The sequence below is a fragment of the Aulonocara stuartgranti genome (genome assembly GCF_965226115.1).
Source record: "Aulonocara stuartgranti genome assembly, chromosome: 8".
Classification (NCBI taxonomy): Eukaryota; Metazoa; Chordata; class Actinopteri; order Cichliformes; family Cichlidae; genus Aulonocara; species Aulonocara stuartgranti.
In genome coordinates, this window is record NC_138959.1 from 3,862,928 (window position 1) to 3,876,448 (window position 13,521).

The 13,521-nt window shown below is 41.0% G+C and overlaps 2 protein-coding genes across 3 annotated transcripts in view; one reads left to right on the forward strand and one right to left on the reverse strand.

The window, feature by feature from the left end:
• Positions 1-1,418: 1,418 nt before the first annotated feature.
• Positions 1,419-6,017, reverse strand: LOC309712271 (uncharacterized protein; the record flags this gene model as incomplete). Its single annotated transcript, XM_082542936.1, has 2 exons — positions 5,951-6,017; positions 1,419-2,141 (listed from the first exon to the last, which is right to left on the reverse strand). Exon 2 carries the CDS (start codon positions 2,109-2,111, stop codon positions 1,419-1,421), a length of 693 nt encoding a protein of 230 aa, XP_082399062.1. The 5' UTR covers positions 2,112-2,141; positions 5,951-6,017.
• fmnl1b (formin-like 1b) overlaps positions 2,663-13,521 on the forward strand; it is a 37,198-nt gene continuing 26,339 nt past the window's right edge. For both annotated transcript variants that reach the window (XM_082542932.1, XM_082542933.1), the window contains exon 1: positions 2,663-3,479. In XM_082542932.1, the coding sequence (XP_082399058.1) occupies positions 3,327-3,479 (153 nt within the window). In that variant the 5' untranslated portion in view covers positions 2,663-3,326. The remainder of the gene's footprint in view (positions 3,480-13,521) is intronic.

Here is a 13,521-nt window from a genome sequence, read left to right on the forward strand (position 1 = left end):
CCTATGACAGCTGGGATAGGCTCCAGCGCCCCTGCGACCCTGAAAAGGATAAGCGGAAGCGAATGGATGGATGGATGGATTTCTCCTTTGTTCAAACAATGCAAGACACAAGACATGAATGGATTTAGTGTCATAAAATTGACAAAGAATTTTTTTTGTAGTTAATCAAAATCTGATCAAAGTGCAGATTTGAGCTTTAATTTGAGGGTTATTTTTTGTTGTTGTTGTTGTTTTTTTATGCAAAACATTCACATGAACTCTTCAAGAATTAGATTCGTCTTTATGCACATTTAAGATGCAGAATTGTTTGTAATACTTGGATGAAGACAATGATTGCTTGCAGTCTTGAATCGATCAATGTCACCAAATGCTGTAGTAAAGCAGCTCCCTCCTGTTCATTGTAGACAATGATATGCTTGCCTCCTTCAAAGTCTTCTGGATGTGGTTACATGTTATATTATTGTTTTTCTTGACCATGTCATCATACTCTTTGGTTGTCTTCTGCCTTTGGTGTTGCTGAGGAGGCCAGTGCCTTCATCTTATTTAAGAATATGCCAGATTCTTGAATCGGCTACTCTTAAAGTTTATGCTTTATTCTGGGTCTTTGGTCTGATGATGTTTTTCCTGCACTGGCCCTGATATCTCTTTGGACCTTATACTAGTTATCTGTCATAAGAATACTTCAATAATATTGAAGTCCGGGCTCTGAGGAGGCCAATCCATGACTGATAGTTTCATTGTGTTTTTCTATCCGTTTACTGCTCTCGCAATATGTTTGATAGTCTGCTTATCTGTCGATCCTGCTTACCAGTTACAGTTGCACTTTTCATTTCATGTGTCTGAGGTGGAGAATAGCGATGCAGTCTACAGCCTGGATGTGAACATAACTTTTACTCGTTTGCACAAAAGGACGAGAGCACTTGTGGTAAATGGTACACTACATCCACGAGCAAAACAGCTGCATCATTCAGCTAACATCACTTTGGCTCTTTGCAAGCATCTGCACAGACACCATGCTAACGCTAAGCTAGCCAGGAACCCAGAGTGATGCTGACACTGAATGTTTGCTGACCCCAGCCCAGCCAGACCCTGAACTTCAGCAGGTATGCGACTGATGAGCTCAGTGTTTGATCTTGACCTTCAGTGCTTGGTCTAAAGAAATCAAGAAACCACATCGAGTAATATATCACATGAAGAGGCATCGGAAATTTGTTTTGTCACAGCAGAAATTGGACAGTGCAAAGTTATATAGCAAAAATTAGAGAACACTGGAATACAATAAGAATAAGATACTGTACACAACTGTACAGAATAGAATAGAATAAAATAATATATACAATAGGATAAAAATAGAATACAAATGCTATACAACTGACTAAAAATACAACTTTGTCAGAGAACGAGTATTGCACTTAGTCTTATTGCACATGTGTGGATGTGTGTGTTTGATCAGTTGGAGTCTTTGTTGTGGAGTCTGACAGCAGTGGGGAGGAAAGACCTGTGAAATCTCTCCGTCCCACACCGTGGGTGCCGCAGCCACTGAAGGAGCTGCTCAGTGCTGTCACAGTCTCCTGCATGGGGTGGGAGATGTTGTCCAACAGGGATGACAGCTTAGCCTCCATTCTCCTGTCATTCACCACCTCCACTGGGGCCGGAAGGCATCCTAGAACAGAGCTGGCCCTGCGGATCAGCCTGTTCAGTTGCTTCCTGTCCCCGGCAGAGTGGTTGCCATCCCAGCAGACGACACTATAAAAGATAGCTGAGGCCACCTCAGAGTCACGGAAGGTCTTCAGGAGTGGGCCCTTCACTCCAAAAGACCTGAGTCTCCGCAGCAGGTACAGCCTGCTCTGCCCTTTCCTGTAGAGGGCGTCTGAATTATGAGTCCAGTCCAGTTTATTGTTCAGATGAACACCAAGGTACCTGTAGCTGTCCACAGCCTCGACGTCCATACCTTGGATGTTCAGTGGTTGCAGAGGAGGATGTTTGTGCCTGTGGAAGTCTACCACCAGCTCCTTGGTTTTATTAGTGTTGATCTGGAGGTAGTTCTGCTGGCACCAGTCCACAAAGCCTTGTGTTAGTTCTCTGTACTTCCTGTCGTCCCCATCAGTCATGAGGCCGACTATTGCAGAGTCGTCAGAGAACTGCATGTTATTTAGATTGTAAATTAAATTAAAGGTAGACCCTACAATCATACATACAGAGAAAAACCCAACAATCATATGATACTGTAACTTCTTTCATTTTTTCTTGAGATGCTCCTTTAATTTATTAATTATTCTTTGTTTAAGCTATTCTGTTGCTCTGGTTGAGTTTAATGTTTTCACTGCAGCAATCTCATTTTTTCTTAGAGATTAGTAGCTGTTGATCAAATTTTTGTAAACGAGTTCCTCTTTAAAAGTAAAAAAATGTGATTTTCAGAATGTACTTCTTTGCATTCATGAACTAAAGATATTTTTGTATATTGTTTGGCTTTAACTGGTTCGGCCCACTTGAACTTGACTGAGTGTCATGTGGCCTATGAACTAAAATGCATCTGACACACCTTCTCTGAAAGCTCCCATGGTCAGGTGCAGCCTGAATAGGGAGGCATTAGGACCCAGAGTGCTCTGTGCTATTAACTAATGCCACTGCTGCCTTCAGTTTCTCTCCTGTTGGATAGACAGAGTAGCTGCCTGCCGGTTCTCTGCTCTTCCCTGTTTTTTCCCCTCTTTTTTTCTTTTACTCTGGATATGGAGTTCAGAGGTCCACCGACTACCAGCATCCAGCAGCAGATGAAGAACCTCCACAGATCACCTGGAGCTCCAGCTGAGTGTGCTTACCTGCAGCAGCTTTGGGAGTAGTTTCCTCCTGAGTTTCCTCCACACCAAAGTGCTGCCTATATTTTGCTGTTTATCTTCTTCTGTTGATTTTTTTCCTGTTGTTATTTCAGCCTGCTGTTCAGCAGTTGCCTCAGGCTCTGAAGTCTCCCTCCTCCCCCTTTCCTCTGTCACTCGCTCAGCTGTCAGTCCGTCCGTCCCTGTCAGGATATCCCCTTCCCTCTTTCTAGGGTTTCATAATACACTAGGACCTGAGCCAGGTCTGAGCTGTCATTCAGAGGCTGGGGTGGATTTCATTCTTCTGTTTGTCAGAAAACTGAAAGCTGACAAGTAATAAATGTTAACCAACACAGAGGAGTTGTGGAGATAATGGAAGGCCACAAGCTACACAGAACCTAACTTTGGATGAGCAGACAGACCCACATTTGATCCTTTTTGAGACTCTGGCAGTGACTGTTCTTTTGAGTTTTGTGCATATGTGTGTTTTTTGGATCTATTGGATTGCCAGTCATGGGGAATGCAGCAGGAAGCCTTGAGGTTTCTCAGGGAAAGGATGGCAAGCCATCGGGCCCGGGGTCCACAGGGCCCCAGAGACAAACAGCCGGAGCGAAACTCCCGATGCCACCTGAAGAAGAGCTGGAGGAACGCTTCAACGCTGTGCTGGTGAGTCACGAATGCATGACTTCGTGCTGCAAGTGGAAAAAGCAAGAGTGCCACAATAGAAAGAAACAAAGAATGTGGAATATGTTGAAAATGTGCACGTCCTCGGGACAAGCTTATCGTTGTGCCAGGTACACAAAGCTGCTGTGAAAAGATACATAAGAGCTCCTTTATGCTCAGGCTTACCGCAGCTTTAGGCTCACTGCTCCCTGTTAGAGAAAGAATGATACGAGGAAGTCAGGTCTGTTTACAGCTTAGTAAAAGGTGCCTCTATTCTTTACTGCCCTATCTCAGTACTTATACTAGTACTTATAAATCACTCATGTATCAAAGTTTTACCAATGAGAGAAGATTACGTTGCCAAAAATACGCTTGGATATTAGGAAAGAGACAATGTAGATTAGGTCATATGCTGCATCACCTTTGTTGTTTGATTTTACATTTAGTGAAATGCAGGTGCCTTAAGTTGGTCCTCGTTAGTCTTCTCAAAGTCATTACTTTATTATTCCTGTAGGGGGCGCTTATCAAATCAAGAGAATTAGTAAACAGAAGTAAACTTTAAGCTCTGAAAAAGAAGCTCAAATGAGAGGAGCGTAGCTGTAAGGGAAAGAAAATCAGAGAGATAGATAATAATTCAGAAGCTACATCACTGAAATCTAACGACACTGTGATACTGAATGGATGTAGATCATTACAGGGGCCATAAATATATTCTGTCAGTGTGTGTTTTTTAGTCCTTCTTTAGATACTCAGGTGTTTTGGGATATCTTAAATGATTTTCTTGTGATTTATTCGGCATCACAGAACTCGCCGACAACAACGTTTGTTTTTGGTGTTGGGCTCATAAAAGTAACTTCCTTTGAAAACAGGTCATTACTTTCCTCATTACTTTACCTACCAGACAACAGTCTAAGACTAAGCTTGTCACCTGCCCACATATCTGCTTAAATCATTAAATCTAGAATCTAGAAACAGAAAGTAAACTGAAATGAGCAAAACAGTTAAATCCACCTGAAACAGCAGCATTATCGCCCCGATTTTTTCCATGCACAACATAGATACAGTCAGCATGAAATACCAACATGCAGACACGTGCCTTTGTTTCTTAACTTTTGATTTGCAAAAAAGATGGTCACACAGTGTCCTCGCCATATACGCTACAGCCTTTCTTTGGACAACACCCATTTTTTTGTTTATCCACACTTAAATTGTGCCTCATTTGTTGCATGGTGAACTTAATGTGCCTTAACTTTTGGAAAACATCCTCCTTGCGTTTTCAGCATTATAAACCCCCGGCTAGTTCAGATAATAAGAAAGCGGTTACAGCATAGGTGTCAAACTCTGGCCCGCGAAGCCATACCAAATTACTATCAGAGCTGGCCTACTGGTATTATACAGCTAATATATATATTGTTTAGTATTAAGCTTTGCTTGTTCCATATTCAGTTTTTCAGCAAAACGTGTTTGAGTCCATAAGAAAAGATTCATTCTTATATCTGGAGGAATAAATATATTTCAATAAATATTAGCGTTAGCCCGCGACTTTGTTCCAGTTTTGAATTTTGGCCCACTGTGTATTTGAGTTTGACACCCCTGGGTTACAGGTTAGGACTGGGAGTCGTCCTCAACATCTGCACAGATGTTGGAACAGTTCTTCTACCCAAGACCAGATGTTGAACACAAAGATGTAAAAGCGATTAAAGCACCTCTGCTGATAACATTACTTTGACATTTGCTCCAGGGGAGGTCACGCTTGTGCCCCGACCTCAGTGCTGCTCATGAGCTTGAGGTGGAGCAAATTCCTGAAGCAAAACTTTAGTAGGAAGGCAGAAACCAGAAGGTGGGTGTCATGGTCCTGGGTCGTGTGACCCAGTGTGTTATGTTTAGCCTATTTTGATGTTTATTGTTTGTTTAGGTTCTCTAAGGTAGCCCAGCCATTTGTATATATTACCCTTGCATTAAGTCTCCCTTGCCCTTCGTGTGTTTATGTCTGTGTGTCTTGTACTGTCAAGTTCATGCTGTCAGTTATGTCATCTCCCCTGTACTAAGTTTCCCTGGGTCATGAGTCCTGTCTGCGTGGTTATGTTTAGTTCTTGTCATGTCTAATTTCCATGTTTCCTGTTTTACTTTGTAAGTCTGTATTCATTGTCAGTGTATTCAGTTGCACCCTCCTGTCCTGTCGTTAGGTTCATGTGTGTCAGCTGTGATCCCATGTGTGGCCACTTCCCCTGATCATCCCTCATGTGTATTTAGTCTCTGTGTTTCATGTAGTCTGCGTCGCGTCGTCTGTGTTATCTCCCCTACCCCTTGTCATAGTTTCCCAGCCTTAACTAGTCCTAGTTTGTACTTTGTTTAGCCATAGTTTTCCCAGTCTATGTTCAGGTTTTCCCTCAGTTGCTTTGCTGCCTTGTTCCTTAAGTTTTCGGCCCTAAATAAAGGCTCGCCTTCTGTTAAGTCCGGTTTTGTGTCCTCACCTCTGTTTGCTCTTGGGTCTTCCACTCACTCCACACGGTCTGCCCCGGCGGCCCGTGACAGTGGGAGCCTGTTGTTGTGATGTTTCTCCAACTTCAGCAGCATACTGTGTTTTCATTGAAAAGCCCGCCTGTTTTCCACACCACCCAGTGGGGTGGATGACAGAATCATTAAGTCTTCAAAGCATTGCTTGAGTGCAACTCCAGCTGTGACTGAGCTGTTACATGTGCAGCAACAGTGACTGAACTCGTGTCTACACAGTGACAGCTAAAGTGAAAGACGGCAGCTATGATCAATATGTGGTCAGACAGCTTCTTCTATGATTAACCGCATTCCTCTTTTCTGAGTCCTATCATAATGATGGGCTGCACACTGAAGAATTGATAGTGTGAAACACAGCTAACAGGCCCCAGACGTGCTGTCAGTGAGCATACTTAGCAAAACCGGCTCCTAAAGGTGAAAGGCAATCAGTTAACGCCCTGATAAATGCTGCTCCCTTCCAAGTGAAGCACTTCAGTCAGTGTGTGTGTGTGTGAGCAGAAAATGCTGCCTGTGAGAGGCAGAGTTGTAATTTCCTCTGCTGAGGAGATAATGTTTTATTTTCCTTCAGTGGGATATCTCCAAACCACTTCAGCTGATTTCTTTGATATTTAGTGGACAGTCGGGATGAAATTCATTTAGCAGAATCACATGAGCCCTGAGATTCCAATTAATTTACCTTCGATTCTGAAGTGATGTCAGGGTTTACCAACTCAGAGCTGAGCCGTAAGCACTGTCCAAGCAATGCTTTCAGAAGTTTTGACCAAAATCCTGAATCCTAAGCTTCAAAATGTGAGTTCACAAACTAATGGGTGAAGCCAGGGGCGTCTGGCAAGCAGGAAAATCCTAAAATCTGATGTAGTACTGTAATGTGGAGAAAAGAACGTCATCTAATCATTTCCTTGTGAGCTCCAGTAGATTTGTTTATAGGCAGTGATCAGCTGACCTGCTCTGCTGCTCTGAGATTATTTGGATTGAACCTGTTCATTCAGAAGCTTTCATGGCTCTGAGTCTAATCAGCATCTTCAGTCCAACATGACGTATTACCATAAACTTCACCACAATGCTGCAAACTACAGAGTTTTGCCAGTTTGCATACTACCCTGTATTTTCAGATAGTTTTCAGCACAAAATGATAATAATTCTGTTTATTTTTTTTAAGATGTTTCACAAAAAAAATATTATAGGGTCCCCACCTTTAATCTGTGAGTCTTTTTGTCACTTTACATGCAGAATATAATAATAACATCCTAATAACACTCCAGTTATCAAATAAGTCATGTTGAATTACAAACCTTTTTTTCATTATTTCAATATTTTTTTTTTCTAAGCCTAAACTGCAGTCTTTGCTTTCATTTGAATGTGTTTACAGTATCAGAGTAAACTCGGCCAGTGTTGCAGTGGAAGGATTTGTGTGAAAGATACAGCAATGAATTAATGTGCCAGCAGCAAGCGTCTTGTGCCAACTGCTGCAGGCGTCACTGATCGCAGAGCTGCAGCACTTTGTATGAATGTTCAGGTGTCTCCATAATAATAACAGCCTAAATCCTGCAACCGCGTCTCCCCCCAATCTCTCTGTCTTTTTGCTACATCACCTCTCTATCCTACCAAATATAGATTATCCCTCACACCCTTATGTCTTCTGCCGAGTGTGCATAATAAATTGAATCTCCTGTGCTCAGTGTTGAAGATACTCTGTCTGCATACAAACCAGTTTCTGCCTGTTGGTGTGCAAAGCGCTGCTGGTTTCCTTCCGCAGTGGCTCAGAAGGACGAGCGGAGAGAGTGTGTCAGAGGGCTCGGAGATGGGAGGTGGATAGTGCTCTGTGTGTTCAGCACGTGCGCATTTGCATGTATTTGTTTGTAAAATGAGCCAGCAGGTTTGTTTGTGAGGCAGCATTTATGATACTTTACTCACATTTTGATGCTTTGATGTGAATCCGCAATAAAAGAATCAATGCTAAAGCTGCAGAAACCTGCAGAGAACATAGAGCACAGAATGACAAAGTGACTGCACAAAGGCTTCAGTCACGTCCAAATTTACAGTTAGTACTTTTCCCTTCAGTGTTTTACATAACACTTTGCATATTTCCCAACAGGGAATGCGGCAGGTGGGTGGATTTGTAAATGTACATCTGCGGATTTGTGTACTGTACTTATAAACTGATGCACAAAGTCAGGAAGAAGCAGAGAAAAGAACATTCAGTTTCTTTTTTAGATAGTCTGTACTTTTCTACAGGCTTATAAGTTATAAGTGTTGGGTTCTTTTAAGCATTGATGGGCATTAACTCCACTTATTCAATTTTTGCAGTAAGTTTCAGTTCTGTGCAGTTAATCACATTTTAACTCAGGGCACATCCTTATCAAAACAATATAGTTAAGATAAAATAGTTATTGTGATGCACTGCTCATCTCACCTTTCAGCACACCCATGTGCTGTATTTTTACCCCTCTATAAAAGTGTGAATTCAGTCCCTCCCTTTAGTTCATTTTCTTTTTTCCTCATCATTATAATTAAAGCTCAAGTAAAGCTATAAAAAAAACAACAACTTTTTTGTAACTCCAATGACTCTGAAATTTTTTTAGAATCATTATCTCCGACCAAAATACAAAGATGCTGTGTCTGGCAATCTGTGTGAAATCCCAGAATCACGACGATTATCACAGTGGATTCAGTAGCGTTGTGAACTCAACAATTCATAATCACATTTTGCCAGTATCAATCTATTGTTTCTTATCTGAGCAGCGTTATAGAATAACCAGCTTCTTTTCTTTAATTATTGGTGGGGTTTTGTTGTTATTTCTGTTTCTTCATCATCTGTCTCCTCTGTAACCCCACTGATATCTATACCCAATATCCCACAATCAGTTTCAAACTAAATATAGAAAACACTGGCTGTATTTCCATGAGACATTTTAAAGAGATTTGTGGAAGTACATTAAAAGCAGAGCAGATGTGGATGCAATTCACTGCAGCTTGGGGTGTCACGCACTTTGCAGAACATTATCATGCATCAACTCAGTACAGCAATAATGTAATAATAACAGAATGAAAATGAACAAGAGCCTGTATTTGTGGAAATCCTGCCATCTCGAATTCTACCTTCATCTTTGTATATTGTGATAGAATGATGCCATACTAGCCTAGTTTTCCCATCATCCTGTTATTGTGTGATTATTACCCTAGCAATCAACTAAACAACCCTCAACTCTCTGATGGTTTACCCCACTAACAGTGGATAATTGGGGGACTCCATTCAGGCCCTCCTTATAACGAAACGTGTGCCAAATTGGGGAATTCCCAGCACCCTCACAATCATTTTTGTATTGCATCAATCTATGTTGTAGTTTTTCTCAAACATCTTGATATTTAGGAACTGTGAACAAATCATAAAGTGACAATATTGCAGCAGGTAGTTGATAACAGAATGAAAACAGAATGTCAGGAAGTTGTAGGTCAAAAAATACAAATCATCTGAAGATGTCATCTTGAACTTTGGAAAATCATTTGGGGTATTTTTCCCAATTCTACTTTTCTAATTAGCTATTTGGGGGATTACTTAAAGGTAGATTAGTGAGCAGTGATGATCGCCTTTAGCATAAGATGAAAGCATATACATCCAGTAGGAAAAGATAGGAAAAGCACTGAATCATAAGTAATTATTCATTTTCTGTGAAGATAATAATTTCACTGATCCATCCTTTTGGGACAATCAGAACCATCAGGGATTCAGGAAGTCAGCATCATGCATCATTTAGCTTTACTCTGCTTGTAGAAATGATACCCTGTCCTCCATCTCTGCTGCTGCGTTGAGCCTCTGAGTCTCACCGCTTCTCTGGTGGTGTAGTAGCAGGTGTAAAGGTCACTGATTTTATTGTGTAACGCCACTTAATTTTAAAAAATAGCCGGGGGGATTCGTGAGCCTACAAAGCACTGAGGCAGTTACGGTGCAGGTTGCCATGGAGATTGCCACATGCCTTCACACTTAGCAGGTCTTAAAAAATAAAAATGAGCCGCAGAGGGCACACAGCCAAGAGCAAGCTCGAGATGAAAATTAAACTCATTAACATGTGAAGCCTGATGACTGCAGCACCTCACAGATTGTGTTTTATGTTACTGTCACATGCACAACTCCCTGCTGACCTGATGATGTTAGAGAAGATCGCGCCTTTAACGACACACAGGGGACGTGATTATGTGATCAGCTGCTAGCACAGAATATTTCTTTGTGCATCCGAACATACTCGGTGGAAAAAAAAGATGATCTTAATTTAGAGAGCATTTAGACATAAATGGGGTTTGCTGACAACCTTAAAGTCTTTTGGAAAACAAGCTTTGCAGCATGCCAGCTTCATTGTTTCTGCCTAAATTGGAGCACACGTCTAGTAATATTCTTGGTATTATAACTAAATCACGTGTAAAGACGGAAACAAATAGTTTCGTCCTACTAAGAGAAAAAGTGAACGTATACAGCAACAAGCACACAATTGGCATTGTCACAACAGAGAGTTAATGACAAGAATTAACAAAGAAAAAGGCTCCAAGAGTGCCAGGAGTGACACAGTAAATACATTAATTCATTTAAATTTAAATTCTTATTTTTTAGAAATGTTTAAAGAAAATTGAACCGATTTAAAAGAAAAAAAGGAAAAAGCAAGAAATAAAATACAAGAAGCTAAAAAATAAAAGATATGTAAGCCATAGCAGAGTTAATTTCATCAGATAACTGAACTTTAACAGCACCTCCTGCTGTCATAAATGTCAAAAATTGCCAAAATAATAACTGTTTTGTTAATCTAAGGGATTAAAAAGAGGTAACAGGTTACAAAAGCTCTAAAACATTATTAAACTGAAATATGCAAGAAACCTAAAAATAAAGTAATTGTTATCATTTATTTTGGGGTTTATGTTACATGTAAAACAAGTTCATCCTGTCTGTGTTGCTGTTTGTTGAAAGGGGAATTTTTATCTCCGGCACCTGAATCGACCATCAGCAAGACTGCCTGTGTCCTCCTGCAGAAGGAAAAGTCTACAGTTACACACCATGTCTGTTTATAATCATCATTATATGCCTCTCATAATCTTCCTAGACCATCAGAAGATTTCCATACAGGTTATAATGGCTCATTTATGTAAAGTATTTTTATAGCCTCTCCCTGCTTCCATGTTTAGCACTGCAGGCTGCCTGTTGTCAGTTTATGTTATTAGTTGGGGGCAAATGGCTTTAAAGATTTAAAAGCATTTCATCGCTGAACCAGCTGTTATGGAAAAGCAGCTGTATGAATACAGATGTTAGCATTTTGTAGGAATATTATTTTACTGCAACAAAATCAATACATAACAACCTCGCTCGTGTTTTTTGTACATGTACGTATGTGTAGGTGCACATCTGTAGTAGCCTCTGCTAGTGCTTAGTGTTTAGATGAGAGGATCGAATGAAGGTCTAAGCTAGCTCTTCTGTGCTCCAAGCTGCTTTCATTAACTGTTGTCTTTTTCAACTCTTGGGCTCATAGTTTGCCGGACACTAAACATATAAATGCTTCAGAAAAGAGTGGGCATGAGACTTTTTCATAGCGAGTAATCCAAACCACACAGCAGCGTGTTGACTGGTTGTCCCAGGTCTTCTCTGGACTGAAGTTTGCTTCGTTTTCAGCATCTTTTCTCTGACATATGATTGCATTCATCTCTTTTACACCCTCACACTGGTTTATGTTGAGAGATAAAAGTCTAAAATTCATCCTCCATCTTTGCTTTCCTATATTATCCTAACCATAGGTCTGTAGGCAGCCACCTAGTAGCACACCATTATATGCTAGCTAGCCCATCTTCAATAACCCCATAAACATGGCTGCTGTTTAACTTTCTGTCTTCATTTATGAAGCAATACAGCTGCACGTTTCAGTTTTTATAAATCTCTGAGTCATAACGTGGGATTTCATCCATAGATGGAAACTAACAAGCCAACTTCCCGCTAACGTCTAAGTCAGTTTAACCTCTAAATCCTTTTTTTCATCACTGCCATGTTGTTGAACTTCAGTGTGACACCTAAGAGAGCAGCCATGCTCACAATTCATTGAAGATGAAAGTAGTTGGGCCATTTTTAGCTCTCAGTCATGTTTGAGTTTTGGAATCGAAGAAGAGTTTAGACCAGATGGCTGATCACATCAGACTTAAGAGATGGATAGAATCTTTCTAGTTTTACTGGTCTGATTAATTAACCACAACAATCCACAGAATCTAGAAAAGCACAAGCACAGTGAGCTGTGATGACACACCTGTCAGTGAACTGCAGTTTTTATGCTTCCTAGTTGGCATGAAATTTCATACACATAGTTTGCAGCCCTCGTGCAAAACATCTGGTGATTGTATTGCATGACGGTGGAGAATAAAACACATCAAACCCCTTGCATATTGCTTTAGAAAACAAGTACTGCATGTAGTTCAGGATAATAATCAAATAGACTGGACTTCCTTCAGGGATTTTGTCTCAGACTGACTATAAGTTTGAACCGTGTCAGGCATTTTCGACTGGTTCATCAGATGTGGTAGATTAGAGACTGGGAAGAGATGACAAAAGGGCCACCCCCCCCCCACACACACACACACAATGTGATTTAAAGTCTGATAACTTACAAGGTTTTTGTGTTTGTGGGTCACACACAGGTCTGTGTTATGTTACTATATTGGAGCCAAAGCCGTGTCGTGTCCTGCTAATGTTGTATTTTAAACCCAACACTGGAAAATGCCAGTGCTGTTTTTCTCTTTCAGTTTCCATCCGGCCACACATAACCAGCACGTATTGACCCACCAGCTTCATTCATCAGGCTTGATTTATCAGATGCACATCCAGCATTAATCTACTGACCCATTTTCCAGATTGACATGCCTGACAGCAGCTCTCCATCTTTTAGCATTTAGTGGGATTCGGCCTCTACTTCTGGATGAATAAAAAGCCTGACTTAAATTTTTGAGAAGTTCAAATTCAGACAGTGGTGTGAATTTGTTTGTTGGTGACATGACAGGGACATTCCTGAGCAGACTGAGTCAGTGTCACTGACACCATGCTGAGGTTGTGATGCCCGAGTTGCTCAGGATACCAGATAAGATACGAGGAGCTGTGTGTCATGCTTGAGCGGGATTCTCCTGTCGACTAGCCTAGTTTCACAACGCTGTGGGTTATAGTCGGTGCCGCTCGTGTGTCTGTGTTTGTTGTTTGGGACACCACCCAGTTGTGAAAATGGGAGGAATGTGGTGACAATCTTTTATCTTTACTTCTCAGCAACTTTTATAATCTGATATCAGTTATCATAAACAAAAGCAAATGTCTGGTTGACAGTATCTGACTCATCTGTCAAACAGCTGACATCAGGAGTATAGAACCAGCAGCATCCTGACTTGCACTTTATCAGAGGGGAGGATCAGCACACACTCTTCAAAACACAATGTGAACTAAAATCCCGCTCTGAGACGTAGGCTATATGTGATTAAACTGTAGTGTAACATGACAGCATACAGCTGATAATTACAAAGACCT